Source organism: Toxotes jaculatrix, chromosome 4, assembly GCF_017976425.1.
Source record: "Toxotes jaculatrix isolate fToxJac2 chromosome 4, fToxJac2.pri, whole genome shotgun sequence".
NCBI classification, from domain to species: Eukaryota; Metazoa; Chordata; class Actinopteri; family Toxotidae; genus Toxotes; species Toxotes jaculatrix.
Window position 1 is genome coordinate 10,306,814 of NC_054397.1, and position 21,565 is coordinate 10,328,378.

The window sequence follows — 21,565 nt, forward strand, 5'->3', positions numbered from 1 at the left end:
TAAACAGTCCGACTTACTTCTGTCATGTCTGTCACATGTAACATAATGGACGTTATTAGCCAACGTTAGTTCATTTGTCGATTAGTGGCACAACAGACAGGCCCTCTGCGGACATCTATCAGCCTAATACTTAGTTAACAGTGACTTCGGGTAAGAAATCTCTTGTTTCCAAATAGCCAAGAGCGTTTGACGCTTCTGTTCACTTAGCATTAAGGCTAGCTCGGAAAACTTAATAAGCCTAAATTGAGGTATGTTTATGGTTAGGTTAGGTTAGGTTAGCTGTCTTATCCGCGTGGTTGTGCATGAGCTGTAAAATAACTATATATATATATATACCGGTGGTCTCTTAATTTCGCTGTCACATTTAGATGTCAGACTGCTGAATTACTCTTCAGAAGCTAACCAGCTCGCTGTTAGCTGTCCAGGGAACTAGCAACAACGTTAGCCAGCGAGTTAAGAACCAGCAGTAACCTCAGCTATAGCACACTGTAAAGGCATACGCCAAGGTGACATGTGTGGAGACTGCGAAGAGAGGTAGTTTTATGAATAAGTTGGGGGATATGCAGCTGGATTGTGTAATAGGAGTAAAATTCTCTATCATCGTTATATTTAATTTTATGTTGGACTATCGATAGATATGGTATTAAAGAAGACTGTCTTGGAAAGTAGCTGAGAAGCTTTTAATGGATAAACTAAAAGTAAAACCTCTGAAGGTTGATAAGTTTATATTGCGAAATATAAGTCAACAAATTTATGACAATAAAGAGATACAGTGTCATATGCATTTGCATGTACATTTTATTTCACAATCTGAAAATGTAGCTGCAGTCAATAGAATTTCTAAGCGCATATATCATTTGTAAGAACATCTTATTGTGCTTCTTACTCGTGGTTCTCTTCACATGTGCAGGATTGTTTCAGACTTTGGATGGAGTCAGCACCCAAGTTTTCACTGTTTTGTGTAGTCACAACAAGGAGCCTCAGGGTTTGGGATTCAGGTCACCCTGCACATCAGCAAGAGAAGAATGGTCAAATATTTCTGCAGTAACACAGACATCAGGAGCACGTGGGACCATGTTGTCTCTGCTTTCTGGCAGAGGTACCCTAACCCGTTCAGGTATTGTAATATTTTCATGGTCAGTAGTTGCTCATGGTAAAATGTGGTGGGTGTCAGAAGTCCTCAGGCCCCTCAAGATATTCTAGTTGAGTTCCTGAAATTAAAAGAAAAGGAAAAAAGTCCCAGAGATAAAAAAAAAAACCCTGCAGGAATCCCATTTTTGTATTGAGTTAGTGTAAATCTTACTATACAATTAGAAGGACCATATAAAGGTTTCGAATATACCTTACTTTGAATATACATTGAACATACCTACAGCTAAAAAAATGCCCTCGGTCCATGATTAAGTTAGAGAACTGAGAAAATACATCAAGACGCATTAAATAAAGTTAAGGTTAGCATGTGCTTAGTGGTATGGTTCTGTTTTATTTCTATTATGACTTTATCTATTAGCATCAGAAGATAGAGAGGGACCTTTGTTGTGTAAAGTTTCACAAACACTGCTTCTCTTACTTGTGTTTGTCTTTCAGTTAATTTTTGGGGTGTTTTTTTGAAAGTGGACCACTCTTTAAAAAAAGAGCTCAAATGAATTACAGACAGATATGAAACCTGAAAGTCAATAGTAAACATCTGGCTGTGTGTTTTTTGTCGACTAGCACCCATGTTCTCACAGAGGACGTTGTGTATCGGGAGGTGACTGCGGACCACCAGCTCCTCTCCAGACGCCTCCTGACGAAGACCAATCGGCTGCCACGCTGGGCAGAGCGGTTCTTCCCCACCGGCATGTCTCGCTCTGTGTACATCATCGAGGATTCAGTCGTGGACCCTGTCAACAGAAGCCTGATCACCTACACCTGGAACCTCAATCACACAACTCTCATGGTGAGTTGCCTGATTCTCAGTGGTTTGTGTGTTTTTTTTAGTGTAAGAGTTCACTGACAATGTTATTAACCTGTTTAGTGTCTTTGAAAAGTATTTATTGACCAGTCAGTGTGAACATAGAAGTCAAGTTTTCGTCTGTCTCACTAACTTTGAGTACTACACCTACATTTTAAAAAGCTCTAATTTTCATTTGACTAAAGCATATTATGTCGGAGAGTAGCACTAGAGTAAAGACTTCTTTTCTGCTATTTAAAATCACTGCACTGATTTAAAAACAAAAATGTTCTTCTCTGTTATTGTTATAGTTTATCCTGACGTAATACTGTACACTGTGCTGACAGAATAAACCGAACTCTGTGCCATGACTGCACTATGCAGTCAGGTGTAGCTGCTAACCCCGGTAGGGAGAAGGAAATATTAATTCAACCATCCTGAGCTTCAAAGGAACTGAGCGTTTGAATGCAGTTCAGATGTAATAATCTCCCAGGGAAGAAGGGCCTTGACAGGACTTGTACATTATTCAGCTTTAAGGTGCGCTTTTTTCATACTCTTGATGCTGTGCACTGCACGCTAATGCAGGGTGGATTGATGCATGTTTTTAATCCACTGCAGTATGAAACATAGCTGGCATTAAACTGGCAATCTCCTGCAGCTTTTAAGAAAAATGGAGACATTTCTTTGTACAGATTTTTACAGAAATCAATTTTTTTCAACCTATGAACTATGTGGTAAATTAAAACGGTTCCTGAACCTTGCCTTTTTTTTTTTTTTTTTTTTTTACCTTAACCACCTCTCTCTCTCTCTCTTCCATGTTAGTCAGTTGAAGAACGTTGCGTTTTCCTAGACTCGGCGGAGCAGCCAGCCTCCACCCAGCTGAAACGGGAGGCGTGGATATCCTCAAGTGTTTATGGCTTCTCCAGACCTATTCAGGTACATTTAACCTCTTTCACCAGTGAGAAATTGTGCTTAAATCAAAAAGTGAAATTATTCTGAGTGTAATACACATTAGATCAGTGTGAATTTTCATCGTGTTCTTATCGTCTGTCAAAGGTTTTCTGATTTCATTCAGTCAGATGTGAATAAATCAGCATAGGACCATAATTGTATTAAGATAGTAGCAAAGTACACTCAGTTATTTATAGTCATTTACCTACTTGCTTATCTGTCCTAGAGTATAGAAAGATATATGTTTACTCTCTCATGAAATATGGAGTTCTAGGTTTTAGTTTGATTTGTAGGTCATAGTATGGGCAGCATAGGAGTAGGAGCCTTTGTGCAAATATAAAAAGTGCCAAAAATATGTCTATGTGAAATTGTTATTATTAGATGTGGAAGATGCCAGACTTGTTTTGAAATCCCCAGAGAGAGGGAGGGTGGGGGGTGCGGGACTTTTGGCTAAGTACTATTTTTCAGACATCTCCCCCATGTAAAGCTATTTCCTGTTCTGTCTTTTCCCAGGAGTTTGGATTGGCCCGCTTCAAGAGCAACCAGGTGAAGGCCATGAAAGGGCTGGAGTATGCACTGTCCAACTTACAGGGTACGTGTGCTTCACCAGTAGAAACAGGGGAAAAGTGCAAGGAAAAGAGAAGAGGGAAACCAAACAAGTTTATTTTTAACTGTTGCCATTTCTGGAAAGGAGAAAGCTCATTCAGGAAGTAGGGCTTTCTTTCCTGAAAACATTAAACTGCAAGACATTGTACACTGTTTATTATTATTATTTTATTATTTGTTTTATGGTTTAATTTATAGATTAAATGTTTTCTTTACATTCAGCACGTGGCTAAACATCCTCATCATGTATTATCATGAGTTAGGGGAAAGTAAAAACTAAAGTTTCTCCTCCCATATGTTCAGAACTTTACATTTATTTTCCCAAGACCCCAGCACAGTAAAATATTTTTCCTTATGGATACAGTGTCACAGAGTAGCTTGTAGCAGTAATTTATGTGGAATTGGAAAGTTATGTCACTTAAAGGCTGTAAATTTACTCCTGCACGTCTTAGAAACAGGTTAATTTAATCACCAGAAGCAGCCTAAAGGTTCTGGTGGCTGCAGCTTAGAAGTACCATGTGACTGCAGAGGGATATGAAACCATGACAACTACACTGACAAACAGCTTAAATTTCTGTATTTAGGCTCAGACCAAAACAATTAAGCCTGTCAGTGTTGCATAAACAGAATACAGTTGAGGAGGTTATATGACAAGAAAAACCCTAACCCCAAGAGACAACAGAAAGAGGCAAAAACACTGAGACGTGATTAGAGACAATAATATACTATACTTCAGGGTAATTAAAGGTGCAGTCTGTAAAATGCGGATGTTCAGCAACAAAGAGTGCAGATTTGTGTTCTCCATCACAACTAAGGCTGCAAAAATGACCTTAATGATAACCTAGTTATCCAAATGCCCCTGTTGATTGAGTTCAGCTGTAATGTTAACCCTTTATTTGTCATGCACACAAACCTATATCTTTCATCAGACCCTGAAAAGTCAAAATTTTTTTTGCTGACGTAAAAAAAAAAACCAGACAAAAAAAGACAAATCAGTGCTGTGCAAAATAAAGTTTGAAAAGTCAGCTTTAATCATCAGATTAGAGGTGTATTTACATGAGAAAGGTTATGCCATGTTTGGTTTGTGTATCGGGACCACCGGCGTGTGTTGCGCTTTAAACTGCATGTCGTACTAATGCAGCATACTTTTGTCTGAAAGGACATTCTCACATTGTTGTGATTCTGTCCCACTGCCCCTTTTGTTGATGGCGTTGCAGAGATTGGCATCAGGCTGAGCGTGGTGGTAAGTATAGTTAGCAGTGAGGCATCCATCTGCCATCTCAGGCTTTGCCCGGAGTTGTCACATGATGCCATATATGAGCCCCACGCAGTAGTTTCTGTAGCTGAGGTAGTGACTGTCTCCCCATGTGTGCTGTGTGTGCAGATAGACACCATATGTATCTTGAAAAAGTCAGAGAGCAAAAAGTCTGAGAAGAGTATAGAAGTAGATCCTGCATAGTTTAGTTGACCCCAGTGTCATTTTTGTTTGAGGTAAAAACTGAACCCTGATCTGGTGTTATTTTTTTTTTTGTCTTTCATTGTTTCAAATCAGAATCTCTAAATTTTCATCTTTTTAGTCACAGTTTTTGCTGAATTATATTTGAAAATTTCTACATTTAGTTTGCTACATTTACATTGACCAAAAATGTAATAATATATTTTTACATGCAGCTACCAGCATGGTACCTAAAGCAATAGAATACAGCGCAAATCCAGGACAAACTGTAGTACTGTAGTATCAGAAGGCAGTGACTTTTCCAGTTATGTTTTGCACTTCTGCTCTTGTTTTTGCAGTTGTGATGCTTTGGCTTTGGAGTTTAGAGATGAAAAAGTGCCACATTACATCTATGTTAAACAAATAAGATGTAGCAGAGGCAAATCTTTGACCTAGAAAATAGCATCACTTACTACATGTTGCCATTGTATGGCAGTATAGTCAATGATAAGTGATGGAGAACAGAGACGAGTGTTCTTGCTTTTGAAACTTTGAAGGACGTCAGCAGTGATTTATCTGGTTGTTTGGCTGTTTTATATATTTTGGAGCATCTGATCAAAACATTTCTTCTCTGATTGGATCTGTTGAGGGAGAGTGACGGGGAAGGCTGGAGAGAACGGTGTCGGGTGTGCAGTGGGTTTAAGTGGTGCAGTGATTGCATGCAGTGTACCTGGGTCTGTGTGCCTCAGATCGGGATGCTGATTTAAAGTTTGACTGTCAAGCCCGATACTCTCACAGATCCAGCATTTTCCACATTTACTTCACAGGCCTTCCTCTGATCTCTCGCTGAGAATAAAGTGTCAGTTAATGAACATTGCTGCTATCATCAGCTGGTTCAAAGTAAAGCCTGATGAAAATCTATGCAATACGTTTAGAGACATTTTCAGAGGAGCATGATACACAGTTATCTAATTATACTTTGTAACTACATTGCAGTTGATTTGCTCCAAAAAGCATTTGAACAGAATTGAACAGTATCAGAAGCCATATTCTTCTAGATATATACCTTTACACTGGTTCACTGACCTGCAGAGATAGATCGAATCTAATCTTGGTACCAGGTTTCATGAAACCCAGTGCTAAAGAACCTGGTATTAGTAACTTTTTGTGGAGCTGTATATTTTCTAATGCCAATGTCCACTGCCAAAACTAATATTCATGTTATAATTAGACCAGTTGATATGAGATATCACAAACGATATAAGCTATTAACCTATTTATAGCAGTCCCATACGGCAAATTGTGTTTTTAAATACAGCTAACAATGGGTAATTTGTATAGAAATGAGAACAGTGGTGTCTGAGAAATCACCTGAGATTCCACAGACGGACAGACAAAGGGACATGTCCCACCTCAGTTGTAAGACTGAAACATTTGTGTATTAAGACGTTTCCTTCAGAGGAAAATAAACACAGAAAACCCAGTTGTTGGTAACCCCAGCAGAACATAGATTGTGGGCATGCTTTCCTTTTTCCTGCTATCACAAAAGTACCTGCAGGTAGAAACCTAAACTGTTTTAAAGGTGCTTTCAGACAAGGAGTGAATTTGCAATGAGTTGCCTCTCACTTTCAGCCAGAAAGTGTTGGCTGAGCCACTGTTCTGTACCGAGTGTCACTGTCAGCGAAGCACACAGAGACAAGAAATCAACTGAACTCGAGTGAGGAAAAGGAAAGGTGTTAAAAACCAGTCTGACAGTTACAAGGGTAATCTGCTGCTTGTACTCTCAGCCAGTGTCCTTAGATGTCACCTTCCACTAAAAACATGCACGATGACCAAAGATTTTTTTTGTTGTTTGAAACATTATTTGACATAGAAATCAAGTGCGTAAGCAGTCAGAGCATTTGTTTGCTTTGTTTTTGCCCCCCATGAATTCCCAAGATCCTCTCTACGCAGTTATTGTCAGCGTCCAAACATGTGAAGAGGTTTCTCCCCCTGCCAGTTTGCCGTCACCCCCCCAGGAATATCTTTGTATAAAAGCATGTAATAGTAAAGGAAACAGCTCTCTTTCCGTCTCTCTCTCTCTCGCGCGGTTTAGGGCAAGCGCTCTGCTGTATTGTGACTGGGATTGTTGTTCTCACGTGAGGTGCTTCATGTTTGACGGTTCACAGTGAGGTCAGACACAAATAGACCCCGCAGCCCACGGCTCTGAATCCACTGTGAGGCAGTTCATAACAACAGCGGGTTAAATGTGGGTGTTGTCACGTCAAGACTTTTTGTCTGTATGATTTAAAAAATTGTCACCTTTCCATCTTGCGTGGCCAAGTCCTTTTTACATGAAAGTCACAATTAAATACACAGAGAAACTCGCTTCCACAGACTAAGATCAGTGCAATGCATTTCTCCCCGAAGTGTCATCTCCTATAGAAAATAAAATCAGTTTAATAAATTGTAGAACACCCTGAACGAGCAGATGTTACGTTGTTAGAAAGATTTCCCCCTCACAGTGCGACGGGAGCAACAGAGATTAGGAAAAACCCTCATTCCACCACATTAACGATCAGATCAGCTTTCTCCCTCTTTATGTTTCGAACTGTCTTTCGTGCCAGCTGCATCAAAGAATAAATGACTATCCAGCAAAATGCAAAAACAAGTTCCAGCTTAACATCTTGTCATTTATGTTTGCATTGTCAGACACTATAAAATAGGGAACTCAATTCTCTGTCTCATAAACGATGAAGCCTGTAAGGAAATCTTGTTAGATATTCACTGGAGATGAGGGAGCTGCCCTTCATGGTCATGAGGATCATTAATTAAGGCTTGAATTGTGAAATATACTTTAAAGTCCATTTCTGATACAGACTGTGGGAGCACAGAAAACTTCACTGTTCGTATCATTTATTCTGTCATTCTCAGCTCACAACTTGTTTTCCAGCAGTGATACACTTCCTCTGATGCACCAGGTGCAAAATATCACATGAGCACTGGCTCTTTCCTGTCATGTCTGTGCTAAGCCATAAGAAGCATTTTACATAAAAGCCTAAGTCTGAACAACAAAAAAAAGGCATCACTTCAGACGGCTTGAAGAGGCCAGCAATGTTGCCTGTTCCACATCTGAGAAAGGCTTAGGAAACCATATCATTGTTCTCATTTTCTGTCCGTCTCTCTCTGTCTCTCTCTGTTTGGACACTCTCTGGTCTCAGGAGAGACGCCCCAGCGGCTGCTCAGGGACACGGTGAAGGACGCATCAGGGAAGGCCAAAGAAGCAGCGAAGAACCTGGCTTCAGCTGCGACGGCCCCACAGAAACCCCAGCAGTACATCTGACAAGGCCGTGTGTGAAGCACCGCAGGTGACATGAACTCAACACAATGCCTTTTGATCATCTCAGTCATCTCAGCTAGACTGAAGTTTTGCTTTTCTGTTGTACGAAACAGCCTCTGTCCAATTGGCTCTGATCTCTATGATCTCTACGGTTAGACAGACTGTTATTTCTTTCTCTCTGCTCTCTGTCTTCTCTGTTTCTCTCTTTGCTTTCATTAAATCTCAGGTCTTGTCATGTCTTGCGCCTTCGTATGAAACCTGCTGCCTTTGTGTAAACCTTCAGACCAGCAGCACCTTTTAATGCTGCAGTTACGTCTAAATGTAAATGAAAACTTTGGCCAATGTGTCGAGGCCACTTATTTAATATTTAACTGTACTATAGAAGACTATTGATTATATATTAATTAGAAGAATATATACTTTTCCTTTCTCTGTGCATTTGCTGCAGAATGTTTAAATTCTATCTCATAAGGTTTGACACTTTGGGATTTCACTTGTTTATCAATCACTAATCAGCTAATATATATATATATAATATATAATATGTTACTAATTCATGTAACATATTATTATGCTTGAGGAATTGATCCAGCCTAAAGTTCACATTAGACCAAATCAGAATGCCATGACTGCATAGTTTTAATTTCATTTTAGCACGAAAATACTAAGATTAGAAGTTAATGGTTTAATGTGCACGTAGGGATTATTTAAACACTTTAAACATTTTGTATAATGCTTCCTTTCCTTATGATTTCTACTTTATTTGACATTTTCTGGGTTTGCCACTGTAGTAAATGTCACAGTTTCACACACAGAACACAGTACGTTTCACTACAGTCAGCACATTCGCATGCATTTTGTAATATTGCGCCCATAAACAGAAAGTTTAGTGTAAATGCTCTAGGTTACTCACACAGCTTGTACCAGAGGTCTGATAATCAAATGATACCAAAGTGACTTATATCAAAAAAGACTGAATGAGCAGTTTTCTCGTCTTCATGCTCAGATTCATTGTGCGATGTGATTAGCCTTTCACGGTATGAGTGTGTCACTGAGGTGCATTAGTGAGAATAGATGATTTCAATCTGCCTGTTGATATGGCGCTGAATTATCGTATACACTTCAATGACTGCATTCCCTTTTACATGGCATTGACTGGATTATTCTGCTGCAAGACTTGAATTAATAAGAGTTCAGAAATAATTCATGTGATGTATTTTGAAGGATTATTAAGCATTAAGCATTTGTAATATTGGCTTCGTGCATTTTAACCAGTGAGTAGTGAGATGTCAAAATATGTATAAAAAACTGAATCCAGTGGACTTATATAGTTGTAGATGTTTTGCTAAACATCCAGTCTTTGTTGTCTTGTGTTTTTTTTTTCCTTGTCAAATTTAGCTTTAAATAAAATTTGATAAGTTACTGTTTTAATTTGGCCTTTTGTTGCAGTTAACTTTTCTCTGCTATGACAGTGACAAAAGATGAACTCTGACCTTCAAAAACTAGTTAATATTCCAGACTACAGATCACAGTTTCACAGCTGCACAAACCAAACAGGAAGCCCCATAACATTTGAACGTATTTATCTGCATATCCCTGCTGCTTTGTTTTTGGCAGTTGAACATTTTCACAGTGCTCTGTTTCCACCTCAGTAAACAGCGCGTTGTTCCAAACAGTTCATCATAAATCATTTTTACAGTACAATAACGAGGCTGTGGCAGTTTTACGTATAAAACATTTTAATTATATTACAATGAGAGGATACACAATACCTTCAAGTGTTTGCTAAATGTAGCCAGCACCAGGTACTCGTGTACAAGCACTCACACACACAAAACAAAACAAAACAAAAAAAAAGGAACTTATATAACATCTTCTGAATGCATATTACACATCCGCTAAAAAGGAACATATTCACAGGTCTCTGGCACAGAACTCTCCCTACTCTGCACAGTATGTCAGCCCCAAACGAACTCCCCCACCATCCTCCTCTCAGCTACATCCCAGCCAGCTCTCCCTCCTTTACAGCGGGAAACAAAAGATGAACCATAATGTTGGTGTGACAATGTTGGCGACTCTGGAGCGTCACCCAATACACAAAAGATGTAAAATAATAAGAAAAGACATAAAGGCTGGGGGTCCAGAAAGCGGAAAGCTGACCTAAAGCCTACAAGTAGTTAAAGCTCTTCTGCTGGAATTACATAAACTCTTACTAATCATTCAGCATGGAAGGTTTAAAAAGTGACTATTTATTTGGCAGGAATAAAATTTCATGGAAGTCATCGTGTGGATTCTATAAGCACCGTTAGTCCACAGGCTTCTGGGATATGAAGGCGTCTTCTCTGAGCACAAAGTTCTCTGCATGGACCCTGCTCTCTGAGCAGAACGTCCTTGGTCTGTGCTTCACCCTGATTTTATCCCACATCTCACCCACCCTCTCTGTCTCTCTCTCTCTCTCTCTGTCTCTGCCCGCTGACTTCCCCAAACATCACACTGTGCTTTTGTGCTCTTTAGAAAAACCCGACACACTGAAGTAAATCTCTGTGCAACAGCAACATGAAAGCAAAAATCAAACCTTGTCTGCACTTGCTCTGAAGTTTTGTTTTTTGTTTTTTTTTTAAACAGCACCCCTGTCTCTCTGATGACTCTTAAATTACGGCTTGATCTTAATCGCAGTTCAATGAAGAGCCCCTTTCAACTGCTTGACATAAAAGTTTACCTTTTTTTTTTTTTTTTGCAATGAGAAAGGAAGCGGTAACATCATCTCTCTCCAAGGGCTTAATAATAAAAGCAACTGTGACTGTTTTAACAGTCTTCATTAACTGGTACAATCTCTGCTTTATTATTTATTTATTTATTTTTAAGAAAATATTTTTTTCCAAGGCACGTCATTAAAAGAATTTCCATTAACACTATCCATCCAGCAATGTTACCACATCCATCCAACTGCTCAAAAACCACTCATGCTGAGTGTGTGCTGTGTGCATTTGTCAATGATGCCACTGAAAATGTATAATCTCATATCTGGCCCTCAGCTCGTCCCATTCACTCTGTCTTTATCTGCTGCGTTTCTTACTGGGAGGTTCTGTGCAAGAGAATAATCTTATGCCATTAATATGGTTTACTCAGTTGTTCATTTGACCAACAAACTGAAAAAGGACATTTTTTTGCTACAAACAGTCATGTACAAATCCTCTGACATGAATGTAAACTCTCAATGACAAAAAAAAAAAAAAAACAGCTTTTCCAAAAAAGTCTTTTCTTTTTCATCTCTAGTTAATTTTTTTTTTGCCCTCCTGCAGTGTATGGAGAGAGTGCAGATAGGAGGTAAAATTCATCAAAACAAAATAAAGAGTTGGTCACCAAAAAAAAAAAAATGCACCACAGAGTCAAAAGCAAAACCACCTGCTTGTCTTAAAATCCCTGCCCGCCCACCCTCTCCCTCAGAAAGCACAAGATGGTAATATTGCTGTGTCTCAAGAGGTCCCCTGATCAATGGGTAACACTATTTTTGGGATGGACCACCGGGAGCGCGGAGGATAACACCTTAAGCTGCCATCGACTGAATTATTCTTTTATCGCTCCTGTCCCAGTGACTCCCGTTGAACAAACACATAGTCAACATACAATAATAGTAAAATGACAAAAAAAAAAAAAAGATAAACAAGCTTCAAGCCCAAAAGTTTTGAGCCCCATTGGTGACCATTCGGGGCGACTGGAAGCTGCCATGGGAGTTAACCAGTGTGTGTGTTTTTTTTTTTCCGTGACAGAGGCGGCACTGGCAGATGGTTGGAGGGTGGGGAGTGCCTGGACAGGGTGTAGTACAACAGCGGCTTCTCAGTAGAGACCAAATGGGGCTTTTCTCTTTCTTTTTTTTCCTTTATTCATAATGCAGTCTTCTCTTCACGTGCCCCTTGCTTGTGGAAAATGTTTTGGCATGGTAAGGGTTGAAATCAAAGCTTTCAGCCCTGCCACAGCAGAAGAAGAAGACGGAGGATGAGATTAAGAGGAGGGGATTGTGACCTGAGCAGGGACCGCAGGTTAGGGAGGTGGGAGGAGGACGAAGAGGAGGAGGAGGAGGAGGAGGAGGACGATGAGGGAGGTTGAAGGCTCACCAAGGCACAGAATGACAGCAGGGGAGTCACCCAAGGGAGAGGGGCCAGTGTATCAGCTCCCCTGCCCCCACTCTCCTTCAACAAGCCTGGCCTCCTGTCTGTCTGTCTCTCTCTCACAGATTTTTATATATATATATTTATATAGATATAGTCACTCTTTTTTGTCTTTTCATTACAAGAGAACATTTAGGAAAATATAATACAAAATTTAATACAAGAAATATAGACTACACTGGCTAGTATCACTTTTAGTGACAAGTAGCTTCTTTTGTATGCAAATTTTTTTGTTTTCATTTGAGTCTTTTGTAGTTTTAAAATTTTTTTTTGGTCAGACCTGCCATGGTGGATCGGCCCTTTTTGTTTTTGAAGTGTTGGGACGCCAAGCTCTAAAGACTGCCAGAGACTGAGGCCTAATGATTATTAAAATGGTCAGAGAGCAACACAAGCACCTCCTCTGTCGATAGTGACTATTGTGCATAAGTTATAGACAAGTTAGAGAAGTATTTCAAATACATTGGCCTTCATCAGTGAACAGAAGCTCCAGAAATCCGTAATATTTAGCATGGAGAGAAAATAAGATCATTAGTTTTGTTAGAGAAATGAAAAAAAAAAAAAAACTGAATGTGATTAGTTTTCTACGATAGCTAAAAAGAGTGCCTCTACGGAGAACAAATCATTAGAGCTGGCCCTTTTTTTTTTCTTACATTTTTTTCTTTTCCACATTTACAGCTTTGACTTGTTCATCAGAGCAACAACACAAAAAACAAATCCCACACACACACATGAACACTGCTTGGAAAAGTAACAGAGCTATAGAGAAATTCAAATTGAGGGTAGATGGCGCTGGGGAATAGAGAAGGATCCATTAGTGAAAAAGAAAAAGGAAGAGTGCCCCTTTTTCCGCATGTAAACCCTCTGTAATTGCCCATTTGCCATCTACAGGGTTAAAAAAAAAAGGAAAAAGTCTTCCGTAACACCTCATGGTCCATCAGAGTCATTTACACTCTCCGAGGAAGCACCCGCCTCTTGTATTTATTGCTACATCAATTAGCTACTGAGACAGAAGATTTAGATCAATCTTTAAGGAATAGCGTTTTAGTTTTGAGGCAGTTCCTTTTTTTTTTTTTTTTTCATGTTATAGTAGTCCATCCACACCATAGGGTGGTATAGTGTAGTGGTCAGTAGTGTGGAGTAGTGGTTAGGTAACCCAACCAGAGGGAGACATGAGGGTCTGGACAGTAACTGTACATCTATTTACATTCTTTCTTCTCTGCTACAGCTCTGTCACTTTTCCAGTTTGTCTTTAGCCAAAAACTGGCCCTGTTTGGTGGTGAAGATGTAATTATGTACAAGAGTAGCTACTGAAAAGGTCCCATCTTTGGTGAACGCAGCTGCAGAAGTACGTATGCTAAAAAGTGGAAAAGTTAACTGAACATGTCCACATTTTGGGACAGACTCATTTATTTTCATTCTTGGCCAGAGTGAGATGAGAAGACTGATGCCGCTCTCTCTCCAGAAATGAGTCAGGTAACAATCTCCTCATCTCACTCTGGGCAAGAAAAAGCACAAGCGAATTCCCCAAATATGTCGAACTATTCCTTTAAGCTCGGCCCACTTTTCAGCAATCAAACGTTTCAAGGAACAAGCAGGAAATCTGCAATAGCTACTCCTGTAAATCTTATTGTGTAAAAGAGATGCTGTATGATGAAAATAACTTTCAAGGTCCCAGTGTTGCATATATTGCAGAACAAACAGAAGTGCTCTACCTGCTCTAACATCACAAACTTAGTGCAAGGCCGTGTCTGTGTATTATTGCCACATGAAGATGACACGAAGCTTATATTTTGACCTCTCTTAGACTCCCTTGCTTGGTTTTTCTCTCCTACACACACACACACACACAGAAACACAAACATTACAGAATCCCGATTAACAAGTCAAAGCTGTCCACCACACTACAGAAGTCCCCAATAAAAACCACAAACTTTGCTCTGCGCTCTCTGAGCCTGCGGCAACACTACGTAGGGGTTGTGAGGGCAGGGCATGTCAGGAGGGGCAGGGTCAGGCAGGAAACAGTAGGGTGAGGTAGGGTGAGTGGTCAGGGGGGTCAGGAAGGCTTGAGTGGCATTTCAGCCCCATGTGCTTCCTGGAGACCCGGGGCCAGGAAAGGAGGAACTGGTTCATGGTGTACCGCCGTTGTGGACAGGTCTGATGTAGGTAGTGGGCGGCGCTGGCGATAGCAAATGATCAGGGAAGGTAGGGTGAGGCGAGGAAAGCATGGGTGAGGAAGCCGGTTGGGAAATGGATGGTCGCTCGGTGTCTAACAGTGGTGCGGCTGCAGTCTGTGGGAATGTGTGGCTGTGTAGCTGGTGTCGCTGGAGCTGCTCTGGAGGCTGTAGTGGTCCTCCTCCTCGCCGTCACTGATGCTGTCCACGCTGTCCCCCTCGCCAGGGGTGAACTCCATGCCCTCAATGTCCACCTCTGCACGCAAGAAGAAAAGAAAATACACAAGGTTAATTTCAGTACAGTTTAAAAACAGAGCAAGAGGGAGGAAACTGTTTATTTCCACCCAACCGTGGTCATATTTATTAGGGAGCCTGCTACGCTTGTGGATTAAACCCGGGTAGCCATTAACTCAGGGAAAACAGGCAGATCTTTGTGCTCCCACAGCTAATCCCCATCCATTGATAAACAATCGCATGTGTGTTTACCTCATCCAGGATTAGTACACATACAGTACAACAGTCCGAATGAAGCGTTTCAGGGGAGCGTGTGACACTAGTGAGCAGCAGAAGCTCAGATTATGCTGGAAAAGAATTAGGTCGTACGTGTGGTCCGACCGCATCGAAAGCCAAAAGTGTTAATAGCTCTTCTTTAAGCCCACACGGTCACAAAGCAGAGCAAAACGCCTGCCATCAAAGAGGGCGGGAGGGGGGGGCACGCTGAATTGTTCAAATATGGGGATAATGGCTCACCACCAGACAGCTGGCCTGTCGCAGCAGAAGTGGGCACCATTGGCAGGTAGTTGTTTTCAGGAAGTTATAGGAATGGCTGGAGGATGTTTTTAAACACCGTTTTACCACCTGTAAAGCACTTCTGATGAAGTATACTGACGACTTTAGTCTCATGAGACTGGCTTGGAATTCAGGATAGTTGTATTCAAACAGAACCAGCAGCAGCGGACAGAGACAACAGGTTACTGCTGGTGTTTCTGTTATTTCTGTGGATGAAACGTAGCAGACCACACTCAGGAGAAATCCCCCCCTCTGTCGGCAGCTAAAGAGGAGAGCTGCTTTTCTTTATCTGCAATCTGAGGTATTAACCTTTAACCCCCGGGGCATCACCTGCAAGCAAGGCCATAGATAATAATCGTGTGGCTTTTCACTTGGATCACAGTGTGGCTCAGAGTTTATCAGTGGACAGCGAGTGGAATGGAAACGGCTCTGACTGGGCTGCGATGTGGATGAAAGCACCGACAGTGTTGTACTGAGAAGCTATTTGCAAACAGATGTAGCTTTAGGGTGTACAGTGTGCATGTCAGTACAAGTCTGAGCCATACCTTGGTTGTTTTTGATTTGCATCAGATGTGGAGGTGATCTACATTTTATTTACATTCATGTCTTTGTTGAATAAAGTCCCGACCACGACAAAGTCACGCAACCTTCTCACGAACTGATGTGCTTGAATATACTGTAGTTTAACGATCCAGATTTGGTACAAACAAGGTTCTCTGGTTGCGCTGATCCTTGATTTAGGACCACTAGTTTACTTATTAAAGCCAGCGCACCTTGCTCAGAGTCGGTGGAGATGGTGGAGCCCATGCTGTCAGTGCGAATGCGCTCAACGGACCCCGACACAGAGAGCTGCTCCAGGCGGCGTTTGAGGTAGCGGTGCTCTCTCTGCAGCTGCTCCTTCACATTCAAAGCCTTCCTGTCCTGCTCCTCCAGCTTCTGCAGATACACAAACACAACAAGAGTCAATGAGCATGTTCGCTGAACCCAAACACTTTCAGCTTTCCTCTCTCTTTTAACTATGTACCTGTGTACTTTATAATTATTATTTATTGATTGATTTAGTTATTTTTGTTGTGCAATTGAAAAAAAAAATCTAAAAAATCCCACACATAATATTTCCAACACTTGATAGTCGTGTATAAATAAAAGTCATTTCAGCAGGCCATATAATATTTGTGCTTCCTAAAGTAAAAACACACAAACAAAGTAGAGACCAACAAAATAAAAGCTGCTCTACCACAAAAAGTGTTGCCAAGAAAGTCCGGCCTATGAAAATTTTTTTTTTAAGTTTTGATATACAGTAAAAGGAAACAAAAAACAAGGACAATATATGATTTACGATGTATCAAGCAGATGCTGTTACAGATGGTATCACACATAAATGTGAAAGCTTATGAAACCAGTTTTGCTTTCTGTCATCTCCTTCCACTCAGACCTCTGCCAAGGTTACAGAGGAGTGTGTTTAAAAACAACAAAATTTCAACATGTAATGGGGAAGTGGCCAAGTGACTGCATGATGGTTTGTAGTTTAGAAAGTAAAAATAAACATGAACTCTTGTAAAAGTTTGTCTCAATGCAGTATTGGATTTTGCAGTCATTTGCATATGAAAGTTTTCGGTGGTGAATCAAAGCGAAGCCTAACACATGTGGCCCCTTGTGATACGAGAAGACACAACACAATGACGAGAATTAGCACAGATCGTCTGAGCAGAGAGGACATGCACGATAAACAGGAAATGAAGGGTTAAAACTCGCTACGTCTGGATTTTCCACCAACCACACTGTTGCTGCTTGTAAACAGCAAGATCAGTACAGCGTGTCCTAAACTGTACTTACATGTACTGCTCATCTTCTGCATGACAACAATCAAATGATATCCTGCAAGCACAGATGTTTCAAGTTTTATAAGGCCTACTCTATCGGTGGCCCTGCTGCAGTTTTTTTTTCTTTTTCTTTTTCTTTTTTTTTTGCTGAAACAGTTAATGAACCATGGAGGAGGAGCTGACCTTAAACAAACCGAACGTCCAATTATCTCCTGACACATATCTTAAGATCAGCCACCAAAATGTCCTGTAAATTCCACTTTGTTTATTCACGGTTTTTAGTTTTTCCCTCAAGTCTTGGGAGCAATTTTTTCCTGCAGTCCTTGAACCGCTCCGATTGACAGATTAGGAAACAATATACCACTTAAGGAAGGCAAGGGAGAAAACCAAACAGCTAGAAGAAATGGGAGAAATAGAGCATGAGTTTGGTGCTCATGAAGCTCAAGAAGGGGACAAACTAAGCGTTTCAAGGAGAATTTCACCTAGAGTGATGTGTTCTCAAAACAATTTTCAAGCGACTAATAAATGATGGTTCTGAAAAAAACAGAGATAAATCTTGACGATTTTCCTTTTTTTTATAAGCCTGCTTTTTTATTAATACCTTGATGTGCATCTTGGCCCTTTTCAGCAGGCTCAGTGTGGTGTGTCTCGTGCTGTCTGGACCCAAAGGCACCAGCTTCTTCAACTGCTCCAAGTACAGCCGTAATTTGGCACGTCTGCAAACACAGAAGCACAGGGTGAGTCAGCACACATCCACCAGGAGCGAAGCGAGAAAGGTACCTACACAAACAGACCATAGGGAAGAAACAAATACTGTTCCCCGTACACTGTGACTTTCATGTCCTTTTCTTGTACTGAAAAACATATTAGGTTATGAAAATGGTGACTGGATACTACTTGATCAGGGGGTGATGCTCTGCTTGGCTGGTTTTTGTTGTGACTTAAGGCTTCACCGTGAGACGCTGCATCCAGCAAACACTACTCTCAAATCCCTCTGTCGATTTACATCCTCGTTGCTCTGCGGTGCAAACGTCACTCATCCACAATGAGTGCACTGTAGTTTATTAACACTGTGAATCTTTTACCAATCTAAATTTATCCTCAAAGCAAACATTCTGGATCCCATTAACTGAGAACAGCTACACCAGCCAGGGATATCTAACCAGATATTCAGTGAACCAGTACAGAGGTCCAGAGTAACTGGTGGTCATTCTGTAATTCATCCAGACAAACATAGCTAAAGTAAGCCAGAGTGAGAAAGGATGTTATATACTGATGCAGTTACAAAATACACCCACACGTGACACACATTCAAAGAGCCACACGGGGCCTTAGCTTGGAGACGTTCCTGTTATAGTATATTTATGTTGCCTTTTTCAATTTTTGCCTGCCTGCGTGACTAAGTTTGGTAAATGTTGTAGTGTATTCACAGATCACTCACTGTCACAAATGAGTACGCAGAATACCTTAGTGCAGCACGCTGGCCTCAATATAAACTGTGCATTGTCCAGTAGTACATAACCATTGCCCATCTCAGGTATGTATTTGACAGATTTTGTGTTTGGTTGATGCACAGAATGGAACCCCCCCCCCCCCCCCCCCCCCCCCCCCGCTGCACCCTAAAACTGAGAGTGAGTCCCTAAACCCACAGTCAAAAAATCGATTGATTGCAAAAATCATTACTGATCAAAATGACAGCCGTGAGAAGTTTCCCATCTGTTCTGATGAAACTGACGGCTGAACTGACGACACAAATTGTGACCCCAGGAAACACTGCATCCCTGCCAAAGCCCTACAGGCCAGCGACCCTGGACTGACGAGTAAACATCCAAATGCTGGAGGATGCAGCATTTAATAATGGCAGCAAGGCAAAGTGAATCTCTGCGCGGTCACAGAGTGACTTTGTATGGATACTGTACATTATTTGAAAGGGCTGCTTTTATTCACAACATTTTTATCAGCAGATTACCTCCCCTCTCTGTCCTTGGTCCATTCAAATTTGTTCATAAAGGCCTTTCAATCCTCCATTAGTCAAGCTAGTCCATGAACCGTTTCTTTGTTCTGAGCTAGCCTTCCCCCTTTTCTCTCGTTCCTTTGGCTAACTCCGGCTGAACGGTAAACAAACTCCAACAATGCAAGGTCTCCACTGGCCATCGCTGTAACCACAATAAACCTAATCAGAGAAATGAAGCTCTCTGGGGCTGGCTGCAGAGCCGAGCGCACAGGAGACCACAGCTAGTGCACAAGAACACACTCTTTTCCCTGTGTTTTTTTTTTTTTTCGTTTTGCAGGAAGGGCGTCACCTGTGTTTTTCACATAAAGTAAAGCCCTCTCACTAACGCCGTCTGTTTCATTTAGAGGTCAGCCGGAGATGGCCTGTGGGCAACAAGAGAGTCTCAGGAACTAAACATAATAATCAAAAGTTCTAAATGATGAATGCAGCTTTAATTTTCAGGGGGTTTTGATAGTAGTTATAAAAACACTGATTTTTAAATTTTGTTTGCATTATTTTTTTTTTCTACCTCTCTACAGGTGCACACAGGCGTTCCCAAAAAAGGGCGTGTGAAAGTGCACTCGTTCTTTTATTTCCTCCACTCCCAGGGGGCAATTCTGCCCCCCACCCCTCACCCGCCATCCGCTGAACCCCTCCACCCCTCTGCTCCACCCTGCCAACACCAACACACCCTCATCCCACTGGAAAACAAGTGTCTTCTGAGGACAGGGGTGGGGGCCCACCTCCAACCTGCCCCAGTCAAGCCACATGAAGCACTTGGAGTCCAGCCAGGGGAAGCAGGCAGGAAGGAGCTGGGGGTCTGCAGCACAGGGGGGAGAGGGGTGTTTTTTTTGGATGGGAGTGGGGTCCGAGCTAGTGGATGACTTTCTCTTGGGTTGAAAAAAGGGCTCTTTGAGTGCAGTGTGCTCAGCTGCACTAGGCAGCACTCCATACACATCATCCAAAGGGTAACTTGAGCCAATGGGCAACCATCTTGCACCCTCTCCCCCACCCTCCTCCTCCTCCTCCTCCCCCCGCTCCCCCTCCCTCTCTTGTAATGAAAAACAAAAACAAGGCGTTCCCTGAATATTCTGCCTGACTACCCACCTTTCCCCCCCAAGAAAACTCTGGCATTTTTACTGACTTATTCATCACAGGCCCCACCTGTGCGCTCACCACATATTTTACCTGGCATGCAGAAATGTGCACAGATGCGCTTTCACCATTGCTTTTACCACATAAAAATAAAATGAATGTCTCCACTGTTTAGTACTCAAACCCTCAGATATACCGCTCCTAAGGCCCTAAATCAAAAGCAGACATCTCGCCACTCAGCAACTGTGCTGACCTGCAGGCTAACTATAACAGTGTTTTCAGGAGATGCCAACAACTGGAGCCTTTCTGGAACAAAATTAATATAATCGCAAAAGATATTATAGGAAACAGCAACAAGTGTTCAGTGATGCATGTGAAACAGTGATGAGATTACAAAGGGAAAGGACAGATACCACACTAAGATGTTGCTGTTAGGCAGCAACAAGGTTTTTGAGATATGATGTGGTTATTAATGATTTTTTTAAGCTTCGGACGCAGCCAGCAGCTAGCTGGTTCCTTGTCTTTATGCTAAGCCAAGATAACAAGCTGCAGGTGTTTGCTTCATATTTATTGTACAGAAATGAGAGGTGTGTAAATGAGTGTGTACCTGTATGGTTCCCCTCTAACTACTTGTTCCATGATAAAATGAAACACGTCTTCCGTCTGTCTGTCCTTATTATGACTCTGGTCTAAGAAAAGCTTCATGTTTCTGATGCATATCGATAAGACGTGACCTGGTTAAAACCTGGCAGCGTGTCCCTGACAGCTCCCTCCCAGCAGCACGTGTTCCCCTGCCGCGAGACACACTGGCTATTTTTCCTCAAGAGCACACAGCTGATTTGGAGTTAGGACCCTCCCTCACTCACATTTGTTATTCCTAAAGCCAGGCCCTGGTCACGCAATGTTTATCAGATTGCCTCAAACAGCCATGCACAGTGCCGCATCAGGCAAACGTGAATGTTGAGGTAGAGCAGACAGTTCGCACGGTTCTGAATCACATCAAATTTTCCAATTTGTCTCAGTTGAAAACAGGACTGTCTTTGATATTCCAGTCATGAATACTGTCGCAGCGTGAGGCTATTGGTGTGGTGTATGACTTGTTTGTGAGTAAGTTAAGTTTTTATTCTACAGTGCTTGCGATACTCATTAAAAAACAACAATATTATGCTCTAACAGCAGGATTTAATAGTAAATCTGCGATTTGATTTGCTGTGGAGTCATGTCTGCAGGAAAATGACCACCTGACCGTTCTCACGTGCGGGGTACCACGGGATGATTTGT

The 21,565-nt window shown here is 41.5% G+C and overlaps 2 protein-coding genes across 3 annotated transcripts in view; one reads left to right on the forward strand and one right to left on the reverse strand.

Moving 5' to 3' along the window:
* Positions 1 to 17,957, forward strand: LOC121181231 (PRELI domain-containing protein 1, mitochondrial-like). 2 transcript variants are annotated; one of them, XM_041037087.1, is made up of 7 exons: positions 1 to 150; positions 911 to 1,117; positions 1,714 to 1,939; positions 2,756 to 2,869; positions 3,398 to 3,476; positions 8,126 to 8,272; positions 17,825 to 17,957. In XM_041037087.1, the coding sequence occupies exons 2-6, from the start codon at positions 1,026 to 1,028 to the stop codon at positions 8,245 to 8,247; spliced, it is 633 nt and encodes a 210-aa protein (XP_040893021.1). In that variant the 5' UTR covers positions 1 to 150; positions 911 to 1,025; the 3' UTR covers positions 8,248 to 8,272; positions 17,825 to 17,957. The 2 variants fall into 2 exon arrangements, with proteins under 2 accessions (XP_040893021.1, XP_040893020.1); XM_041037086.1 differs by lacking the exon at positions 17,825 to 17,957 and having other exon boundaries at positions 8,126 to 9,675.
* Positions 11,993 to 21,565, reverse strand: part of mxd4 (MAX dimerization protein 4) — a 22,075-nt gene continuing 12,502 nt past the window's right edge. Inside the window, exons 4-6 of the mRNA XM_041037084.1 lie at positions 17,798 to 17,912; positions 16,147 to 16,309; positions 11,993 to 14,840 (exon numbers count right to left, since the gene is read on the reverse strand). Coding sequence (XP_040893018.1) covers positions 14,680 to 14,840; positions 16,147 to 16,309; positions 17,798 to 17,912 — 439 coding nt within the window. The 3' untranslated portion in view covers positions 11,993 to 14,679. The remainder of the gene's footprint in view (positions 14,841 to 16,146; positions 16,310 to 17,797; positions 17,913 to 21,565) is intronic.